We start from the raw sequence: 23,012 nt of genomic DNA, 5'->3' as shown, positions 1-23,012 counted from the left end.
TTATTGCACCAGGACTCGACTTATCCTACGTCCTGACCTAGCCGACCTAGGTTTGGAGGCCCACGTACTGAACGATCCATAGCACCTTTGCCGCAAGGCCTTCCGGGGCCGAGAATGATTCTATACTCGGCCCAAACTATTATTTTGGGCCTAAACAGAAACACATGAAAGTGTTTTAATTATCTGGCTATTGGATTTAAATTTGGACCGATGGATTTTTTCTTTTCTTTTCGTGATGATTGGATTTGATCATATTAGATCTTAGATCTAGGATTCAATGAATTTATAAATATAATATTAAAAAAATACACATATATGGTGGCCTAACCTGCTAACCCAAGGGAAATTTTGGCTTAAATTTGCTCCAGAAATGAGTTTTGGGTTAAAACTCATATTTGGCTCAAGGGTTAGAGGCTTAGAGCAAGTTTGGTATGTTTAGAACCTAAAATTTGAGTTTTACTCCAAGGGTTGGAATAAGTCTTAGTGTAAATAATATTGTTTGTTAAAGGAAAAAAAAAAAAAAAGGTTATCGCTACTAACAGAAATTTTTTACAATAGAAATGTTAAGAAGACTCTCAAAATGAGATGTTTGTGTGAAAAGTAATATTTGGCTCTACATTTTTTCAGTAATTGTGACTCTTTCTATGTCTTTTAAGAATACATTACTTATTATTTATCTAACAATTTGATGTTTGTGCGGAAAGTAATTGATAAACTTGATTGCTTTGCACAAATGCATCCAACTTTTTGTCTTCTTCAGGATATTTGAAGCAAAGGAGATTATCGAACGTGGCACTAACAAAAGGTACACATTTTGCTTTCATTTGTTTTTTTAATCATGATGCAATGCAATTATGTCTGCTTCAGGTTTAGTGTTAGAATTCAAATCAATGAACTAACGGATGGTTAAGATGGTCACTAAGTTTAATTTGAATATAACCGTAACGAGGAAATTAGAGTAATTGTCCATGAACTTTTAAACGATTAGAGCTTTGGTCCTTGAACTAAAAATTTGTGATTTGTGATCCTAAACTGGTTAAAAGTAAAAATAAGCGTGGGATTCAGTGATTGGAGAAACTCTTGAGCAGGTAACCGTGGATCATGCCACCGGAAATCTGGTTAATTAAGAGTTTCGGGCCCTTCGATTGCCTTGAAGTATCTAGCGATAGAATCTGGTTTTAACCTCAAAAACATTGAATAACCTTGTTTCATTCAACTTTCGTCGACCGAGCATACACCGGTGACCGTATATCCATATAGCTTCCTTTTAGCCAACTTTGTTGCTGTCTTTCTCAGCTAGAGTTTCTCGAGTTGGATGCCGCCGGAGCTTTCTACGAACAGGATCATGTGTTTCCTACATTAACAAATCTCAAGCAAAAGAATGAGCAGCACCTGCTGGACTAGGAGGTCGAGGATTTCCAATGGCATTCCAAACCCGAAGAGAAACACTGCAGCTTCTCAACACCCTCCTCCTGACCCTCTGAACTGAAGATTTGCAACTCTTTTTTTTGGGTCAATAGCTCTAGCACTCAACGTCTCCATAGAAAATCTCAGGTCAACTACTTAAAATTATGTCTTTCCTCCTAACATACACATCATAAACTTTATTTTTGTACTCTTACTTAAGTCACTTCAGTATAGGCGTCAACCTGCGACTTGCAGTTGCAATTCATCCCAGTAGAACGGACCACGCATCAATTATCTTAGGTCCGAATCAACTGGGATGGATGAAGTTATGTACCCGCACCAAGAACACACTTCTGACCGCATGATAATTAAATCCCTATACTCGAATCACGTTATTTAAGCAACGGAGCAGACATTTTGGATGAAACAGATGGAAGTAAGTATAAAAATTTCAAAAAATAACATAATTTTCCGTTGCAATCCTTCAAAATCGAATCAGATATATGTTGCCTGAATGGTCGGCCCGAAACAGAATCAATGGACACAAGACTGGTTTACATGGGAGAACAAAATTTCGGGTTAGGTTAAAATAACTGCAGTTAGTTGTTAACGGGCAGCGGCAAGACTAGTTACATTTCACGTTCTGTGGCATGCGAGAACTGAATCGCGGCAGAGACGCCAATACTCTTTGTAGGAGATTAGCATCCACGGAAATATTGGAAGATCAGTTCCGATTGTAGATGGAATCCTGGAACCATTTCAAAGAGTTTAAATTTGAAAAGCCAGGAAAATAACGGTCAAATTTGAATTCAAATTTCAACTCACCGTCTGCCAGTGAGGACTCCATAAGCTGCAGTAGCAACCAATGTCCGAGGTTTCCCAGAAAGAAGCTTTTTGTAGTGAGGCATGACTATTTGTCCTGATATGTATATTCCATCAATACAGTTAGAAGAAAAGTATCAGACATAAATAAGTATACCTTATCACTTCGACAGTACAATGCATCTTTCAGCTCGTTATCATGAATGCATGTTCTGCATAAGCATAAATTCATGCATGTAACACAATCTGCATAAAACTTCATTTGGAATTAGCTTATTGAAGCAATGCTACAGAACGCGCACGTGCACAGGTAAACAGAGCCTCGAGACACCGCACTTTAATTATTGAAGTTTTAAAGCTTTTAATTTTGCATGGTCCTGACTCCTGATTGACTTAAAATGAAATATTTCAAAAGTAAAGCCCAAGTAATCGACGTGAAGCTTTCAGACTTTCTGAGATACGGTAAACTATAGAAACATCATTAATGCACTTAAAAAAAAGATCAAGCTCTCACCTACAGTCAAGAAGTTACTATGGAGAAATGAAACCACAACAGAAGATCTAGTGAGGTCCTTTCCGGTCTGAAGTTTATCTGATGGTGAAATAATACCCTTAGGAGAATCAATTCCACCACTCCAAACAGACATTATTTCAAACCATATCCCAGTTGGAAATCTTCTCGGCCTGACCAACCAAAGGAAAATTTTGATATATGGTGTGGCATGGATAACAGATATGGTCACTTCAATCAGTATACAGATAAGGGTGATAGTTGTGTTCATAATGGTAAAAAAGATGTAGAAAACAGAAGTTGTCGGTAATAGAAGTAGGAGTGGTGTGAACAGAAGAGATCCAACGATGTGTTGCTTGACAGTGTAGTCATAGCTATCTAATCTCTGACGAAGAGGATTCCACTTTCGGCCCCTGAAAAACATTCAGCAAGTACATGAGAAACTAGATGTTACAAAACAGCAAAACAATTACCAATAAAGGACATATTTTACTTATACCTTCACCAGCTATATACAATTGAAATTCTATATATCAATGAATTGAGAGAGGTGCACAACAAAAAGGGAGCTTTTTCATAAAATAGCAATTCACGTCAATTAATTATAACAAAATTATCTTCACTACACCAAAGACTAGCAAGTCTTGGATGGGTGTACACTGTACATATTTATACATGCAGACATTAGTACATACATAAGTACATGAACAGATAAATGGATATAAAAAGCACAGCAATCTTCTAGAAACAGGATGTTACTCCTACTTTAAAAGGAAATATACGAGAAGTTAGTGGATCCACAGATTTAACATTTTAGCTTACACGAAAATGACTCTGCTACAGGAACACGGGGTTTCCAATATCATTTTTTAGCATTATGGGCATTCTTATCGCAGATGACAGCTGCATATATGGAAAATCTAATACAACCATACAATCAAACCCCTATATAAAAGCACAGTAGCAACTAGCTAGGCAAATAAAAAGGTCAAGGTTAAACCAACGAGCAAAGTTCGCAATGACGTAATCAGGGAAAGAACTGCCTCTTCATTGGAAGGTTGGCTACTGGCAGAACCAGATCAAGTCACACTTTCCCTTTAGCTTAGCCTGATTTCCACATAAATCCCTGTGCTTCTAAATCTTTTCAATTTCATGCACATCCCTTTGTTACATTTGCAATCGAGGACAAAACAACTTCATCTAATAAATTAACTGAGTGGTGATGTGGCAAGGAGGTAGATGTCTCTAAACATACCTATCATATAATTTTCACGTTGCCAGACAAAGTTGACATTTTGTCCTGGATTGCAAATGTAATCAAAATACTAGGGTACAAATAAAACATATTTAAAGTACAGGGAATTGGAAAATGGGCTAAACTGCAGGAAATACTAAGTGTAATTTGACTGAAGAACTATGTATTAAAGACCTACAAATCCAACCAACAGGTGCTGAATAAGCATATGACGTGTTAAGGGATAAAAAATAGGTTGGTTAGAAAAATGACCCTATCGCATGTATACAATGCCCAAAGAAAACTGAAAAAGAAAGAACAAGACATCACCAAGTAATACCTGAAAAGGCGCCACAGAGCTGCTAATGCCTGTATCTGAGTTGAATACAAAAGTGATATCAACCAATGAAGAGTAGACACATGCAACGTTGCTAGTGCAATCAAGTCGATTATCAAAGCAGCAGGTATAGTCACCCCAAAAATGATTCCTGATATAGCAAGTCCTCTAATGAAATAAAGAAAGTGGGACCCCAAAAAGATCCAAATGGTAGACCAAATCTGGATAGCAGTTAGAGAAATCATCCCAAGAACTCCTGCCAATTCATTGTTTAACTTAAAACCTGCAGGTACCCCCATCAACCACACACAGCCTGAGCGCAATAATTCATTCGTCATGTCACTGGAAAATTTCAAGATCCATATGCAAACAGATTCTGCATGATACAACAGTACCAAACCAAACAAGTTTCCCAGAAGTACATCAACAGCTAAACTTGACCACACGGAATGCTTATGCAATGCGGCTTTCTCCGCGTATTCCACACTTGATGGTGACCTTTCAAATCCAGAATAAGGTGATGAAATAATTGCAATTAATTCAAAGAAATAAGAGGAGCCTACTACCAGAAAGAAAGAAACAAATGGAGATGGAACAAAAAAACACAAGACGAAACAGACTCATCAGTAAATGTCTATTGGAGATAACAGGTTACGTGTAACACAAGAAAAGATGAAGGGGTTATTGTCAATGCAGTGAAGAAGATGATGGAAGAGATCAGGTGGATGGGCCAATCATGGTCACAAACAAACCTCAATCTCAGCCTACAAAAGTACAGATAAAAAAACCCTAAACACTTGCAGGGTACAAAATTTATAAATAGGAAAATTTCTTATAAACCAAACTGGACTGAAATCTAATAACATCTTGGGATTTATAAATTTTATCCAAAATTAGAATGCAAATGAAAGGGAATATAAAGCCCAACTTATCAGTCAGACAACTCCACAGGATTGAAAAAATATCCCATATTTGCAGTTGAAATTTTCATCTTACCTCATGCCATTATCTTGAAGAACGATTGGCCAATACAAGATCTGAGAACCACGGATTCTGACATTTATCCTTGAAATGCTGAATACCTTTACTAATATAAGGTCTATCCAAGAGTCTGATGCATAATTCAGAAGTCTATACAGAAACTGAAGAACGACATAGAATAAAGTGGATAATGAAGCCACAGACATGGCGAATAGTTGCCATACAAAGCCCACAAACCTGAAAAGCCACAGAATAGCCATTTAAATACCGCAAATAATACAACAACAACAACAAAGCCTTTTCCCACTAAGTGGGGTCGGCTAAAATACCGCAGATAGTGCCGGACATAAAAAGGAGAGTAGTAGAGAGGTAAATGTGTGAATAGATACATGTAAACAGTAGAAAAGCACACAAAAGACGTCTTGGGACCTAGGCAGCTCTCAAAAACAATTTCAGCGGTTGCGGAGCTATTAATTGCCAGAATGACTGTATCCTGCATTTAAAGATAATAAATATTGTTTCAATATATTAACAAAGATAAGTCTTAATCTACAAAAGAATTCTCACAAACTCTTACCAAATCAAGGAGTTGCTGCTTCTGGTGAAGTTCATCAACCCACTTGGGTTTTCTCAAAGGTGCACTCACTTTCTCAAATGAATTCCAAGGATGTAATGAGAAATGGTGGGCACCATAGGCGGGAGTCTCATACAAAATTAGCTAAATTTCATCAAACCAAAAACAAAATATTAATCACCAAAAAATAAACATGAGAATCATATATAAAAGTTAACAGATAAATTAAGTCCAACACATGCCATTTAAGCATTCATGACTTACATACGTGGACATCACACCGAGAAACGATTTGCCCATGCCAGTGAATGTGATGCAGTTTCGGAATCCAAGTAATGTCCTTTCCAACTTGTTCTTGAGGATCACACATCATCGTAATCCAATAACCGTTTCCCTCAAAATTTTCCCTACATTGTTCTACTGATCCACTGAGCTTGTGGCACCCACAAGAAGAAGAATGAGATTGATCCTCTTCTGTTTGAACCTTAAACAAATGACCCACTACACACAACATAGAATTATCCTGTAGTAACACAGGCATCCTTCTGTTCGCGTCGCAAAGAATTCCCTGAAAACAATATATGATTTCAACCAATTTCCCAAACCATACAAAATAAGCAAAAAATCAAATGCATCCCGAAATTCGATCAAATGCGGTAATAAACAGATTGAAACCGACCCACATAAATTGCTGCTAAATTTGATTGAAATATGATTGGCATTCACTCATTGAAGAAGTTTATGTACCTGGAGACTTGATTGAATACCAGAAAGCGCGAGTTCAGTGCAGGCGAAAGCGACGACGACGTCAAGAGAAGACGGAGAAGAAGAAACAAACCAACCAAGCAAGAAATTGGAGGATGATGATGGTTTGCTCAATGTGAGTTGCTTTGGCCACCAAACCCTACATCTCCTTCCCATCGTTGTGGAGACAACACAGATATGTGGGTAGAGACGAAGACGAAGTGACGAAGACACTATTTCAAATTTTGATGTAAAAATAATAAAAACACGAAAGAGAATAAGAGGTAATATTACTTTTGATTAAAAAGAGAGGTAATTTCCTTTCCTTTTTCTTTTTCTTTTCCTTTTTCTTTTCTTTTTTTCTTTTCCTTTTCTTTTTCCTTTTCTTCTTTTTCCTTAACTTTTTCTCTCATTGGGGTTCCCTTCTCCCGAAAAAATTATTTATGTATAAGCCCTCCCATTAATTAAATAAATTATGTTGAAATTTTAAAAACATCTCCAAAGAATATATTAAATAAGTATTTTTAGAACAAAAGATAGTGATAAAAATGATAAAAATGATAAATTATGTGGACGTTTTGATTGGCTTATAACTTTGTTTGGTCTGTCATTTAATACTATAATATAATGGTATTTATCTTCACTTATAAATGAAATATTTTAAGTTTGAATTTCGTGAATGATGCATTTGATATCATCTTATTATGACTGGTGTATTGTGTAACTTATTTCAAAACATGCACCCCTTCATGTGAATAAGAAGACGAAAATGGTGTCAAAAGTGCCTCATTTGCTGAGCTTTTTCACAATGTTGTAATTTGATAACATTTCTTGTTCCATGAGATTTATAAGAAGACGAAAATGGTGTCAAAAGTCAAATGGGGTTGGGGAGGAAGTGGGCGAAGTTGAAGGAGATAGATTCGGATAAGGCGGGTGTGAAGTTTGAATATTTCTGCTGCGTCAAATTGACCCAATTGTAGTCAGTGTTCTAAAAATTGATCTAGGTGGCACCTAGGCGCTAGGCGGTGAAGGCCAGCCCCGATTTTGGGCAAATCGTTTCGAAAAATCGGTCTGAGCTAGGCGGCAGCCTAGTTGGTCCTAGGCAGCTCCTAGGCGGAGAGCTAGGCAGTTTTTTTATATTTTTTATTAATTGTGTGCTTTTTTTCTTTTTTGGTTTCATGATGGTATACATATGGAAATGGTGTACCTAATTTGCAAATGCGGGATTTACTACAAGTTCATCCAATAGTGAAACAAATTGGAACACTTTTGATGGGATACATACAAATAAAATAAATAAAACTAGAAACAATAAGGTTAAATAATTTAGTCTATGTCCAATCCAATACAAGGATCATGATTCATGAACAAGAAGAATTTAGTCTATCATCCAAATCCTCCTCATTATGATTATATGTTTACTGTTTTTTAAATATTGAACTTTTTGGATGTATATCATTTGTGTATTTTTCTACTTCTATTTTTGCATTTTATCATTCTTTTATTATTCATACAGGTATAGTTTTTTTTAGGTGTAAATAAGCCACGAATCCTCGTCGATAAGAAAGCTTAGCTATTAAAACCTGGAGGGGCGAAAAACAAGGGTAAGTGGACCTGAAAATAAAGTTTTAATAAAAAACATTTTGAAAATGTTATAACCCCTCGCTGTAAAACCTATATAGTTTCCAGAAAATCATACTATGTATAAGTATGAAATCAAATGCAAATCAACAGTAAATCTAGAAATATTCCAAATCAATACATATCAGCAGCAGCATAATAAAATAAGGTGTTCATCAATCTATGCTGACACACAAGTCGGAGTTACCTAAGGTAACTTGTACGACTTATAAATCAATCTATGATAACACACAAGTCGGAGTTGCCTAATGCAACCTGTATGACTCATAGGCAACCTATACGACAGTGTCAAAATTGCCTATTATTGCAACATGTACGACAATGTCGGAGTTGCCTATCGCAACCTGTACGACAGTGTTAGAGTTGCCTATTATTGCAACATGTACGACAGTGTCGAAGTTGCCTATCGCAACATGTACGACAGTGTTGGAATTGCCTATTATTGCAAACTGTACGACAGTGTTGGAGTTGCCTATTATTGCAACTTGTACGACAGTGTCGGAGTTGCCTATCGCAACCTGTACGACAGTGTTGAAGTTGCCTATTATTACAAAATGTACGATAGTGTCGAAGTTGCATAAAACATAAATATAGTTAAGTCATAACTCAATCATTTCAAGTAACACCATAAACTCACTTGAACTTACCTGCGTGTCTCGCGTTCACGTTAGCACTTCCAAGCATTAACAACAATTATATGTAGGTAATATGCATATGGATAAGCCATGATGCAATCTAAAACTCAACCATATCATAGTATTTTAAAATATATACATAACATGGCATAAAATGCATAAATCAATTTAAAAGCATTTGTGGAACTTTCAATCATATATATACTATAAAAAGGAAAAGACCCACTTACCTGAAGTCTACGCTACAATTCCCTAGCATGAATATCGAGGCGTCATGAACCATCATCACCTAGAACAATGATCAAATAACGTCTCAAAATTCTTATCGATAGAACACGTAACTTACATAAAATAAACCCCCAAGGCCGTTCTAGAATGATTTGAAACCAATTGACCAAAAATCAACCGTCAGTCAAAGGTCGATGGTAGGGTCCACAATCTTACGTAACTCAATCCAGAAGATCTGCACCTCGGATTTCTGATCCGTAACTTCCAAAGATTCACATTATGCTTCTAGAACATCATACTAAAATTTCATTATGATCGAACGGTCGGATCTCTACCAATTGCTAGAATTAAGTGGCGGCCGACGTTTTATTTTACGAGCTTACAAATTCAGTTCAAGAAGATCCGTATGTCGGATTCCCGATCCGTCAGTTTCTATTGTCCTCAAATATTATGTATTATAATGTATTAAAGTTTGGTGATGATCCAACAGTTGGATCGTCAATTCATATAAGGTTCAAGTGACTGTCCCTATCATAACTATGTTCAAACGATGAAATTTCATCAATTACCATCATAACTATGTTCAAACGATGAAATTTCATCAATTAGACTTCACATATGGAATTGGGGTATCAAATTTAGCTTAGGAAGGTTAGGGGATACCTTGGTCCATGCGCCACTGCCACGAGCCGCTGTGCACGGCAGTCGCCCGCCTCAACTCGTCAAAAAAATCAACTATTTATAAAAATTCTCAAACTCCACAAAAATGAAGATCTCAGTGAGTAGAGCAAGTTTTATACATGTGGCCAAGTCCAATTTGGCCTGAAAAAAACCTCAAATCACCATGAACCTGCCAGAAACCCTTGAATTTAGGTGTCATTCAATTCGATCAATTCGTAGCACCATCGCCCCTAAAACTGTTTGGGTTTTGTTCTTGACCTCTAGAGAAGTGTTTTGGTGGTGGTGATTGAAGGTAAGTGTTTTAGAAATGGATGGATCGCCGCCTAGTACCCTCGAAGCCGTGCTTCGACCTTCACGAAAATTGGAACCAAAACTCTCTATTTTTGGGCTGAGATGGTGGATGGGGAGGCCACATGAGTGATTTGCAGGTGATGGATGGTGGTGATCAACGAGAAAAATGGTGGAAATTCGCCGGATTTGGGTTGGGTGGTGCGCGAGTGTATGGACTGACGGGAAGGCTGGAGTTTCCTTTCTTTTTCTTTTTCTTTTCTTTTCTTCTTCTTGATTTCTAATTGGTCCTTACCCTTTAATTTGATTGGTCCCTTATTCTTTGCTTAAAACTAATTGGGATTCTTTCCCACAAGGTGGGAGTTCAAATGATTTATAATCTAAAATGTAACTAACCATTTCAAACGTCCGTAACTATACCGTTATAATCCGGACTCGCAAACAGTTTTCGTCCATGCGTTTGTACCATTGAGTACCACACAAATATGTCAAAAGAATAAGTCATACGTTTCTCTAGACAATGGTCAACGGAAGTTGAAATCCTTGCCTCTAGGGCATTTTCGACAATTCACGCTTTTAAAATTAATAAAAACATAAAATTAGGGACGAATTGTCACATACTTTCTTTAGGCAATGTTGATTTTGAGACGATTTCTTCTCTTTTCACTCTTCCCCTTTCCCTTTAATTTCTATGGTTCAACACGTTTCATATTTAATTCAGTTCAATCTTTCATAATATCTACTCAAATCGTTAATTTCTCAAATAGGTAGTTAAGTGTTTTTTTAGCTTATTTGGATGTGCTTTTAAAATGACTAAAACGCTTATAGAGAAAATATTTTTGGGTCCCAAAAACACTTGAAGTGCTTTCTGCAAGAAGCATCAGTTATGTGCTTCTTCCAAGAATCATTTAAGTATTTTTTTTCATGATTTACTTGTATTTTTACTAATTATTGGTTCCAAAAACAGTTGATTTGAAAAATAATTTCCTACTTACTCTTTCCCTCCTAACCTTTTTTGTAATTATTTATTTTCTTTCAAATGTTTTATATGTACACCCATAGTGTCCATCTAGTCTAAAATAATAGTCATTTTTACTAATAAAATGGGAGGGTATGATTGTGATGTAAACCGTTTTGTTTGGCAAGAACTTTAGACATTTACTCACCCAAAAACAAAACTTTAGACATTTGCTGGGTTCAACTTATGCCTTTACTTGGCAGGATATGTGTCGCATCCGCGTCCTTCTCATACGACCATGATCATATCCGGTGTTTACCCCAACCGACCAACAAGCCATGTGCTGCTGATACGCGAATGATGCGGAGCGGATAAACCAGAACCAGTCTGGTCCCACCTCGAAAGAACACGGAACCATTTCTCCAAAAGAATGTTGGCCATTTGATTAAACAAGCAAATTTCTAGCCCCCAGATTTCCTGTGTAGGAAATACCTCTAGCAATAAGCAATTCAATTCCCTATAATGAATAGTAATTATCGTTAATAAATAGTAATTATCGAAGTGTATCTTTATCACTAAACTGCATATTCCAGACAATTCGTATTAAAATATTATTCTTTTTATTTTATAAAATAATAAAAATATTTTTACTTTTAATTTTGAATATAATTTTTAACAGATCTCGTCATACTACGTGTCATTATTCGAAAGTACAATTTTTGAAAATATGGAAATATGGTGTAAGGTGTAAGAAAATGGTTAGGTATTTATTGAAAAAAAAAATTATAATTTAAAAAAAAACTTCTATTTTAATTAATTTTTTATAACTTAATTAATCTAGATTATTGGATTATAAAAAAATCGAAATTCAACCGTCCAGATTATATTTTTATCTTTTTATTTATTTTTTATAGCAAAAAAGATGAACGGTTGAGCGAAAAATCAAACAGTTCAGATCGTGCCACCTCATGTAGTCGTTTGGAGAAATTTGAAATTTTTTCACCATTGGAATTCCAACAACTCAAAAAAAAGAACGATTAAAAATCCAACGGCCTGAAAGCAGCCACATCACCCAAACACATGGTTACATTGTTTTTGAGGGTAGGATTAGGGGTGGATTTTTTTGCCAAATTGCCGTGCCAACCGAATTGCCAACCGTGTCATACCGATTTTGTGCCAAATTTTTTATACCAATCAGTAATGGTACGGTATTGTACCATACCGAACCGAAATTTCATGGTATGGTATTTGTTGATGCACAAAACCGGATGGTCTTGGAACAACGTAAATCCGACCGTGAATCTGCAAGTAATGTAAATGACACAAGAGTTATCGTGGTTCACCCCAAGGTTTGGGCTACGTCCACACTGATTGTATTGTATTTCTCTATTGAAGAGGGAAAGAGAGAGCTTAGAGCTTAGGGGATGTGAGAAGGCTTTGAGAGGGATGAGGAGAGATCTCCCTGTTTGTGAGGGTGAGGAGGCCCTTTTATATAATAAGGGCTCCTCCCCTAATTACATATTTGCCCCTTCCTTTATTACATAATTACATTTAAGTCCCCCAAGTATTTATACGAGGTCTAAATACGAGGCCCTAAATATGGTATAAACAGTAGTCCCCCAAGTCTTCAGTCAAGAGAGTTTTTTGGCTGGAGACTTGAAATTCAGTCCATGTGTGGGCCGAAGTAACTAGATGTTGTCTTGAACTGATGCTCGATATGAGGCGGTGCTCAATCTGAAATGATGCTCAACTAGAAGTAGCATATGCTGTAAGGCTGCTCGGCTCGTGGCTTGTGTTGCCTTGGTTGGCTCGGCTTGTGGCGTTGAAGGTGAGGGAGTCCCTTTTATAGAATAAGGGCTCGCTCCTCAATACATAAGTGATGGGCTAAAAGTTGATGCTCGTGGTGAGGCGGTTACTCAGCTGGCGGCGATACTCTTCTAATGATGGTGAGGGGGTCCCTTTTATAGAATAAGGGCTCGCTCCTCAATACATGAATAATGTGTTAGAGTTGATGCTCGCGGCGAGATGGTTGCTCAGCTGGTGGAGTTGCTCTCTAATGAAGGTGAGGGAGTCCCTTTTATAAAATAAGGGCTCGCTCCTTAATACATAAATAATGGGCTAGAGTCCCCTAAGTATTTTTCATGAGGCCCAGTTGAGGCCCAATATATAGTACATAATGTAGTCCCCCAAGTCTTCGGTCAATAGAGTCTGTTGGCTGGAGACTTCAAATTGAATCCATGTATGGGCCGAAGTGGCGGTTGTTCGGAGGCGGTATTTGTATACCCTGCACTGAAGCTTTGTAGGTGCAGCTTTGCAAGTGAAGCTTTGAAGCTGGAGCTTTGTAAATGAAGCTTTCGAAGCTAGAGCTTTTGTAAATGAAGCTTGTGAAGCTGATTTGACATGAGTGATGCTCATGAATGTTTGATTGACATGAGTGATGCTCATGAATGTTGACATGAGTGATGCTCATGGATGTTGTCATGAGTGATGCTCATGAATGTTAACAGGAGTGATGCTCATGAATGTTGACATGAATGATGGTCATGAATGTTTATGTATGATTGTCATGAGTGATGCTCATGAATGTGTATGTATGAATGACATGAGTAATGTTCATGTATAATTTGGAGTACTAGGCGTACTTTTGATCACCTGGTTGGTGGTATGAAGGGGAGTACAGGTTGTACATTTCATCACCTGGTTGGTGGCATGGATGGCTAGTTGCCAAATTAGAGTACGGGTTGTACATCTCATCACCTGGTTGGTGATAATAACGGCGGGTTGCCGAATAATTTGTGGAGTACTGGGCGTACTGTTGATGACCTGGTTGGTGCTATTTTGGGCATATGGGCCTTCACTCTCCACAACATGCCAGCCCATTTATTTTGGGCTTTGCCTTTTTTTTTTTTTTTTTTTTTTGTTTTTTTTTAACCCTCTGGTGGGGTTTATATTACCCTCTGATGGGGTTTATACATATTACCATCTGATGGGGTTTATACAGATATCTCCGAAAAATAAGAATAATAAATGACATCATTTTAAAGTAAGAAAACCTTTGTCTTCCTCCCAGGTCTTCCCGTAACTTTATCAGAAAATAGGAATATGCATGATGAAAGTATGGGCATCTTCTTTAGCTTTAGTAAGATCTCTCTTTTTCTTTTTCTTTTGCGATGTCCCCATGTGCTCTCAAGGAGAGCCTCCCTTTTTCTTTTTCTTTTTCTCTTTTCCTTTTGCTTTCTATTGCGTCTCTGTCTCTTGGCAAAACTGGAGGGCTAACTCCACTTGCTTTTCTTGGACAGCTGGTCCTGGGTCGGACCCTTTGACCCGGCATTGCAGTAGATTTGCATTGAAAACAGAGGGTCCCACATACCTGCCTGTACGCCATATAATTGCATGTTGTTCGGATATGGGCACATGCAAGCTTTGCATAGTTGCAGCAGATAATTGCAGTGGAGATAATATATATAACAGGTGAGTGCATGGTTGGAGTTGGAGGACCCATTGGTGGTGCTCGTGCCACTGCTAGTAGATGATTGCTTTTGCCTGTTTTTTTATGATAGTGTCTCTTTCTTTTGAGTTGGTTGGCAGACAAGGGATTATCATGGGAACATGATCTTATTTCCTCTTATGGCAGACTTGGGAGTTGCGCCACGATCTTCAGAATGGTGGCTTTGTCAAAATCACTTATGGGCAAGAAATCATTCAGTTCTAATTTTGCTGTTACGTAGTAATTTCCAGTAACATTCGATATTTAGGGCCTCGTATTTAGACCTCGTATAAATACTTGGGGGACTTAAATATAATTATGTAATAAAGGAAGGGGCAAATATGTAATTAGGGGAGGAGCCCTTATTCTATAAAAGGGCCTCCTCACCCTCACAAACAGGGAGGTCTCTCCTCATCCCTCTCAAAGCCTTCTCACATCCCCTAAGCTCTAAGCTTTCTCTTTCCCTCTTCAATAGAGAAATACAATACAATCAGTGTGGACGTAGCCCAAACCTTGGGGTGAACCACGATAACTCTTGTGTCATTTACATTACTTGCAGATTCACGGTCGGATTTACGTTGTTCCAAGACCATCCGGTTTTGTGCATCAACAGTATTGATAATGGATACCATTATCACGGTATTATTGTACCACACCGAAAATACAATTATATAATATATAATTATATAACAGATATTTATAATATTCCAATAATTTGAAAATAAAACCCTACTTATATTAGCATTGTTGTTTATGACTTTGATCTCTTGAAATTGTGGAAATCAAACACAAAAGAGTTCATAATTCTTTCACAAATAGCCAAAATATCTTTGTAACCCCCACTTCTACTGTTGCTAGTGAAAATGCATTTAGCCTATGGAGGAGGGTTGTGGAACCTTTTAGGGTATCCTTAACTCCTAAAATAATGGAGGCAATAGTGCGTACTAATGGTTGACTTAGGACAGATGAAGTAAACTTCTACAAGGAACCAACGGAAGATATGGTTCAATTTTACAAGGAAATGGAAGAAGAGAAAACAAGAAAGATATGATTTAATTTTTTTAGTAAATTTGTTATTAAATGGTTTTCAACTTTAATTCTTCTTGTTACTAATTAATATGTTTTCTTTGTTTGTAATGTAGGTTTGACACAAACTCAATCTTCTATAAGTTCAATGCCTCCTCTAAAAGCTTCGACATCTCAAGCTTGAATAACTGATCAATGAATTCTCCTTTTTGAAGTTTACTTCCAATTTTCATTTGAATTGAAACTTCAATTTTTATTTGGATTGTTAACTTCTATTTGTTTTGGTTTGTAACTTCTATTTGGATTGTAAGCTTAATTTTTATAATGAATCTTGATGCATCATTTAAATTATTATGTGTGTAAATTGTGAATGATGAATAATAGATTAATTTAATCTATAATGTATGAGATAAAGGTACCCAAAAAAAAAAAGTTTTGCCCTTGAATTGGGTTAAAAAAGCAAAAACAGATTTTGTCCCAAAACAAAATGGCAATTACCATTGCCATACCATACCAACCGAACTTTTGGCAATACCGAATTTTGGTATACCTGTTTGTACCATACTTGACCAATCCCGAAACTACTGAGCACCGGTCAACGTTATACCGTCAAAGACCCAGAATAGCTTCCCTTCAACCAGGAGGCCAATCACAATGCGACACATGTCGACATCAGAAGCCAATCACAGCGCGACACGTGTCAACATCAGAAGCCAATCACAACACGACACGTGTCAATGTTAGAACAAAACTAGAAACTCTCTTCTATAAATAGGGATTATTCTCCCACAATAATCTCGAATGTCATTTTGTACTAAACTATTTACTAGAACTCACAAAATGAGAGTTTGAACCTATGTATTTGTGTAAACCCTTCACAATTAATGAGAACTCCTCTACTCCGTGGACGTAGCCGATTTGGGTGAATCACGTACATCTTGTGTTTGCTTCCCTGTCCCTATTCATTTACGTACTTATCTTCACTAGTGATTGAAGCAACCAAGCGAAGGTCACAAACCTGACACTTTCTGTTGTACCAAAGTCCTCGTTGATTTTGTGCATCAACAATACCGAAAATTTGGTACGGTAATAGTAATAGATTTTACCAAACCGAAAATTTGGTACGGTAATTAGTACAAGGATTTTGGTATTGTAAGGTACTGTTTGGTACGTAGAACGGGACAGAACGGAGTGGGATGAGGCGTTCCGTCCCACGTTTGGTGCGCCTAAAACGGGTGGAACACGCTGTTCCACGGAACGAATTTTGGGTGAATTTTCGTTCCGCCTCACCTGCTTGGAACGACTTGTTCCACATTCGTGGAACACAAAATTATAACCTCTCCGTCTCCTTCTTCTTCCTCCTTGTTTCCATCCGAGGGCATCTTTGTTCTCTTTCCGTTCTGTCCCATCTCGTCTGCATACCAAACAATACCTAACCGTACCGAACTCACCCCTAGATAGGATAGTTGCGTTTTAACTTGTGGGAAACGTGGCACGGCTTTAATTGGTGATATCCCAAACCAGTCAAAAGTCAAAGACCAAGAGCTTTGTTACCGCGTGACACCGATCAGGCAATCAACGGCAACGGCTAGTAACTGCTCAAAAATCCAGGAGTCCGTACATTGCAAAAATAGGGGCGTTCGTTGGCTCGGAGTACCCGAACCTCAGGTTCTCATTCCAAAGCAGCTAGGCTCGGATTTCCCTCATTATATAAACCCCCCTTCCCTCTCTTGTCCCCTCACACGTATTTCTCGCTCTCCTCACACGTATTTCTCGCTCTCTGGTCAGGCCCTTTACCTGATATTTTGCAGCCTGATATTTTCCTCTTCGCTCGAAGCCTCGGAGGAGGTACTGAAAATCTTTCGAATTTTGCGATTTATTTTTTTCGTTAATGGATATGATTAGGTGTAAAATTATTATCGCCCCTGTTTGGTTGCTGAGAAAATGAAGGAAAAAGAACGAAATTGGAATCTTGATTCTTTGAATTAGGTTTTAGTGTCCGAACAAAATTAAGACCAGAAACTGTTGATTAGGTAAAATCGAGCGAATAATTTAGCTGTAAGGGTCTGGCTTGTTTTTAATTTTCTGATTGGTAGATCTGGTTCTGTTTGGTTGTTGAGAAAATTTGGGAAAACGCGAAAAGAAAACTGAAGATTTTTTGGAAAACTTAGAAAATCTGGTTTATTTATTTATGTTTTTTTATGACTGATTAGTTTGAAGAACTGGATTTCTCCGATGAAGTTGATCCAATTCTGGTAATATGAAAGTTTGCAAGTTCATTGATTTTATGATTTTCAATTAGCTGCTCAGGTGAAAATCATAGTTTATATTTCCGAGGAAATAATTTCATTGTCGATCTGTGCAAGTTTAGATTCTCGTCAGTGTGCTTGTAAATTAAAAACTTTTGGCGGAAATTTGATCCGATTTGCATAGAATCGTGTCATAGAAAACGTTTTCCATGGATTAGTGCATTGTTCTCATTTACTTGTGTGGAACTTGAAAATGACAAGATTTCGTGACTGATTTACTGTGTTTTTCCGGTGCAGTTGACTTGCGCTCGGCCAAAGATGGCACTGGTTTCCGGAGGATCAAGGTTGAATCCCAATGCCCCTCTCTTCATCCCTGTGGCTCTGCGACAGGTGGAGGATTTCTCCCCGGAATGGTGGCAACTGGTCACAACCTCCACATGGTACCATGATTACTGGCTCAGTCAACAGGGTGAGGATGGCTTCTATGATAATACCCAGAATGAAGTTGACAATGTCGCCGATTTGCTTCCAGAGACCTTTGATCTCGATGTTGGTGATGACTTCTCCAGTCTAGAAGAATCTCAGTTTGAAGAGTTCCTTCAGATGTCTCATACTGAAGGTAAAAATGGTAAGAACAGGTACTCTAAACGATTGTAGATTTTTGTAAAATGGAATGAAAAACTTTTATGCACAAAACATAGCGCAGCAGTTTTGTAGGATTCATATAGCTGACCCCGCTTAGTGGGATAAGGCATTGTTGTTGTTGTTTGGAATGAAAAACTTTTAAGTAGTTTCCAAATATGCTGTTTGATTGTTGGACACAAGTTTTGTTTTGGAACATCAGCGGGGTTAGAAAAGAGTGCTGCGGTCTTGAAGAATTTGAAGTCACTGGAGGACAGACATCTGAAATCCCCGGTGGAGCCGAGGAAGTACGCTGAGAAGCCAGCAAAGCATGTGAGCCCGAAATGCAGCCCCCGTTTCATCCAGCAGCCTCGTTGAAACTGGAAAGCAGCTAGCCTCCCTTGTGTAGTTTAGCCGATGGCAAAACCGAGTAATTTGTAGTTTCTGTAATTTCTGTATAGAGCAAGGCTGAAACACTTGCTTCTATCCGTCTTCATTCTGATGCACCTTTCGTTCGGTTTACTAAAAGTACCCTTGGGTGAAAGCTGTAAAAAAAATGTTACAAGTTTCTTAACAAAACAAGTAAAAAGTAGAGTTTCTAGTTCCTCTGGTGTGTCTGTTTGGGCCCAAATTTACACCATCGGCCCGAGTAATCAAGGCCGTTGAGTAAGCACGTTTCTACACCGTCGATGGAAAAGTGAAGATAGAGGGATAATATTATGATTTTTATCATAATCATTATTTATCCTTTTCTTATACGGAGGAATAAATGGGATTTTCATTATCTCCAATGAAAGCAACAACAACAGAGTTTGAATTAATTGTGGTTATGTAAAATACCATGCAGCATTGGAGTTCTATTTGGTATACGGAACCGTGGGGAGCAATTCCACAAAGTAATGGGATGATCAGCACATTGAGATGATGTGGGGAGTAACCAAAACAAGGTGATGTGACAGGATCATGGTGGTTTTTGCAGATAAAGCAAAAACCATTAACCATTTGTTTTAAGTATCATGTATGCGTGGATAAAGCATATGTGGATGGGTGAAAGATTAGGATTGACCAAGCAAGAGTTGGTGATGTTTAGGATACTGTTTGACGGGAAGTAGAGTTCCAAGTGATATGGTCTCTTTTGGGCATGCAAAAGATAACAATTGAATAGCAATCCGTGGGGTTGTTGAAGGAAAATATTCTGAGGAATATTATTTTGATAGCTTGGATGCCGCGACGGATAAACTTCAACATGGCCAGTAAATAGTATTATAAATACATGAGGCTGTGCATTATTCAAAAGCCCCTGCAAATCAATACAAAATTGCCCTGCGCAAACTCTCACAACTTGTGATTTTTCTTTTTCCTTTTTCGCTGACACATCTTCCGTTGGCATCAACAGCACTGTGGAAGCAACCGGTGATATCTTAAGTCGGCATAGATAGCTCTGTCACCGTAGAGTCAGTCGGTCTCGCAGTATCTTCCGTTGGCATCAACAGCACTGCGGCGAGAACGATTGATTACCTATCCAAGTCTCGGTCGAGAAGGGTTTCTAAATCCTTATTGGTCGAGGTCATCTCATCAGCCTTCTCGGCAAAGTGAGGTGTTACAGTTATTACATTCGGCACATTGAAAGCCGAATTTGATATCGAACTTCGTAAGAATAGTAACCTTGTCTTCAGGTTCGAGAGCCCAAGAGGTCGAGACGTGTTCCTTTCTCGGCCGCAATCGCAAGACGCAGAAGTCAGTAGCGCGACCCAACGCAACATCAACAAATTTACTCCTCGACCGAGCTCGGCCGACGAGTTGGCACGCCCCGCATTCACCGAAGGACGTAGTTAGCTCATTAATTACTCGGCCTGCGTGCCACGTAGGCTTGGTAGTTTTTAGGGTCAACATTTTGGCACGCCCAGTGGGACCCAGTGCTAAAACTACGAAGTTCACATGATAGATCAAAATGTCAATCTGGCTCCATTTAGCCGATTGCACGAGCTCCTAGAGGAATTGAAAAAATACAACGAGGAACAAAAAAAATCTTTGGAAGCAGAAAAAGTTCTTCGTGGCCATAAAGAGATGCAAAAGTCATTCGCTTGCATGTTGAAAATAAAAGCTCCTGTTATCCTACAAGGGCAATGGATAAATGAAGACAGGGCTCGATTTAATGCCTGGCTAGATGAAGAAAATTTTCCTTACGTTTCTGATTACAAATCTATTCCATTTGAAAAATGGTTAGGCCCAAAGGCCGGGAGGCAATTTTTCGCTCCGGCCGTAATCAGACATCAGCCTAAGAAAATTGTTAATTTGGCCGAAGAACAAAAGCCACCTATTTTTTCGGTCGAGACTGAAAGTGTGGTAGGCCTAGAAGAAAAAATTCAAGTTCTTGAGCTAAATACAAAAATTGACTTGGAAAATGATTCGTTAGAGGAATGCTCCAATGACGAACAAGGCCAAGATATTGGCCTAGCCCAAGAAACTACGCCAATTGATATGATTATTGGCAATAAAGCCGATATGGAGAAATCCTGTTCGGCTAAGTTGTTTGAATTAAAAGCCGAAATTATGCATGGGGGGCATAATAATTGTTTAACACATTCGGCGGCCGAGAATGAAAAATATTTCACCAAGTAAAAAATATTTGGAGAAAATTCTTTATTCGGCCTAGAGCAAAATCAATTTGAGAATTTTGATATTAAAAGATCTCGGCTTGGAGTAAAGCATCGTTGGCCTCCTCCTGACTATTGATCGGCCACTTTCGTTTTCTTCTGTTTTTAAAAAAAAAAAAAAAAGAGAATAAATTATTTTCTTAATCATCTGGCTAATTAAGCCGATGCATAAGAAAATAAGGGGGGCTACATAGAAACTCGGTTAAATTTGATACTCGGTGCAGAAGAGAGAAAAAGTAGGAATAATTTTTTATGCACAGACTGGAAAAAAGGAGCATTTCGGCCGTCTAGGCCGAGGCCGAATAAAAAAAAAAAAAAAAAAAAAATAAAAAGTTGGCCGAGATATATAAAAGAAGTTGGCCAAGGACGGCTTGTCAAGGTATTGCCTAGTTGATTTGGTTTTTCTTTTTGGGTTTTGTGCGCCTCAACTGAGAAGAACGCTAAGACCACGTGCATGTGCTTTTGACCTCAACTATATATATATATATATATGTATGTATAAAGTTAGCTTGCATGAAAATGTGTTTTAGTGTATTGTGTGCTGTCATAGATTGATGCCGAGGCTGTTGATTCTCCATGTTGCTCTGTCTGTTGGGTATTCGGCATAGAGCCCAATCATCTAGTATATGGTTGCTTTTCTTCCTCGGCAAGTGGTTTACTCGGCAAGGTTGTATTTAGAACAACTTTCTGTCGAGTGATTTTTTATGCGGCGGTGGATGCTCAATTCTCTTCGACTATATATTTCTTCAACTGCGCTAATTTCCTTAACCATTCGGCTTACGAGCCGAAGTGCAAGGAAATTGGGGGGCAATGTTTGGGCCCAAATTTACACCATCGGCCCGAGTAATCAAGGCCGTTGAGTAAGCACGTTTCTACACCGTCGATCGAAAAGTGAAGATAGAGGGATAATATTATGATTTTTATCATAATCATTATTTATCCTTTTCTTATACGGAGGAATAAATGGGATTTTCATTATCTCCAATGAAAGCAACAACAACAGAGTTTGAATTAATTGTGGTTATGTAAAATACCATGCAGCATTGGAGTTCTATTTGGTATACGGAACCGTGGGGAGCAATTCCACAAAGTAATGGGATGATCAGCACATTGAGATGATGTGGGGAGTAACCAAAACAAGGTGATGTGACAGGATCATGGTGGTTTTTGCAGATAAAGCAAAAACCATTAACCATTTGTTTTAAGTATCATGTATGCGTGGATAAAGCATATGTGGATGGGTGAAAGATTAGGATTGACCAAGCAAGAGTTGGTGATGTTTAGGATACTGTTTGACGGGAAGTAGAGTTCCAAGTGATATGGTCTCTTTTGGGCATGCAAAAGATAACAATTGAATAGCAATCCGTGGGGTTGTTGAAGGAAAATATTCTGAGGAATATTATTTTGATAGCTTGGATGCCGCGACGGATAAACTTCAACATGGCCAGTAAATAGTATTATAAATACATGAGGCTGTGCATTATTCAAAAGCCCCTGCAAATCAATACAAAATTGCCCTGCGCAAACTCTCACAACTTGTGATTTTTCTTTTTCCTTTTTCGCTGACACATCTTCCGTTGGCATCAACAGCACTGTGGAAGCAACCGGTGATATCTTAAGTCGGCATAGATAGCTCTGTCACCGTAGAGTCAGTCGGTCTCGCAGTATCTTCCGTTGGCATCAACAGCACTGCGGCGAGAACGATTGATTACCTATCCAAGTCTCGGTCGAGAAGGGTTTCTAAATCCTTATTGGTCGAGGTCATCTCATCAGCCTTCTCGGCAAAGTGAGGTGTTACAGTTATTACATTCGGCACATTGAAAGCCGAATTTGATATCGAACTTCGTAAGAATAGTAACCTTGTCTTCAGGTTCGAGAGCCCAAGAGGCCGAGACGTGTTCCTTTCTCGGCCGCAATCGCAAGACGCAGAA

At 38.2% G+C, this 23,012-nt stretch overlaps 2 protein-coding genes across 3 annotated transcripts; one reads left to right on the top strand and one right to left on the bottom strand.

The window, feature by feature from the left end:
* Positions 1 to 1,822: 1,822 nt before the first annotated feature.
* Positions 1,823 to 6,868, bottom strand: LOC126592649 (uncharacterized). The gene is made up of 9 exons (XM_050258406.1): positions 6,614 to 6,868; positions 6,135 to 6,434; positions 5,870 to 6,010; positions 5,682 to 5,785; positions 5,308 to 5,529; positions 4,315 to 4,809; positions 2,744 to 3,153; positions 2,233 to 2,326; positions 1,823 to 2,155 (listed from the first exon to the last, which is right to left on the bottom strand). The coding sequence occupies exons 1-9, from the start codon at positions 6,785 to 6,787 to the stop codon at positions 2,044 to 2,046; spliced, it is 2,052 nt and encodes a 683-aa protein (XP_050114363.1). The 5' UTR covers positions 6,788 to 6,868; the 3' UTR covers positions 1,823 to 2,043.
* Positions 6,869 to 17,243: 10,375 nt separating this feature from the next.
* Positions 17,244 to 19,028, top strand: LOC126592651 (protein EARLY RESPONSIVE TO DEHYDRATION 15). Of its 2 annotated transcripts, none has more exons than XM_050258409.1 (3): positions 17,244 to 17,402; positions 18,101 to 18,431; positions 18,629 to 19,028. In XM_050258409.1, exons 2-3 carry the CDS (start codon positions 18,122 to 18,124, stop codon positions 18,739 to 18,741), a joined length of 423 nt encoding a protein of 140 aa, XP_050114366.1. In that variant the 5' UTR covers positions 17,244 to 17,402; positions 18,101 to 18,121; the 3' UTR covers positions 18,742 to 19,028. The 2 variants fall into 2 exon arrangements, with proteins under 2 accessions (XP_050114366.1, XP_050114364.1); XM_050258407.1 differs by having other exon boundaries at positions 17,245 to 17,402; positions 18,648 to 19,028.
* The last annotated feature ends 3,984 nt before the right edge of the window (positions 19,029 to 23,012 follow it).

This window comes from Malus sylvestris, chromosome 12 (assembly GCF_916048215.2).
Source record: "Malus sylvestris chromosome 12, drMalSylv7.2, whole genome shotgun sequence".
Classification (NCBI taxonomy): Eukaryota; Viridiplantae; Streptophyta; class Magnoliopsida; order Rosales; family Rosaceae; genus Malus; species Malus sylvestris.
Note: the sequence above shows the minus strand (reverse complement) of the source record. Positions and strands in the feature narration are given on the sequence as shown.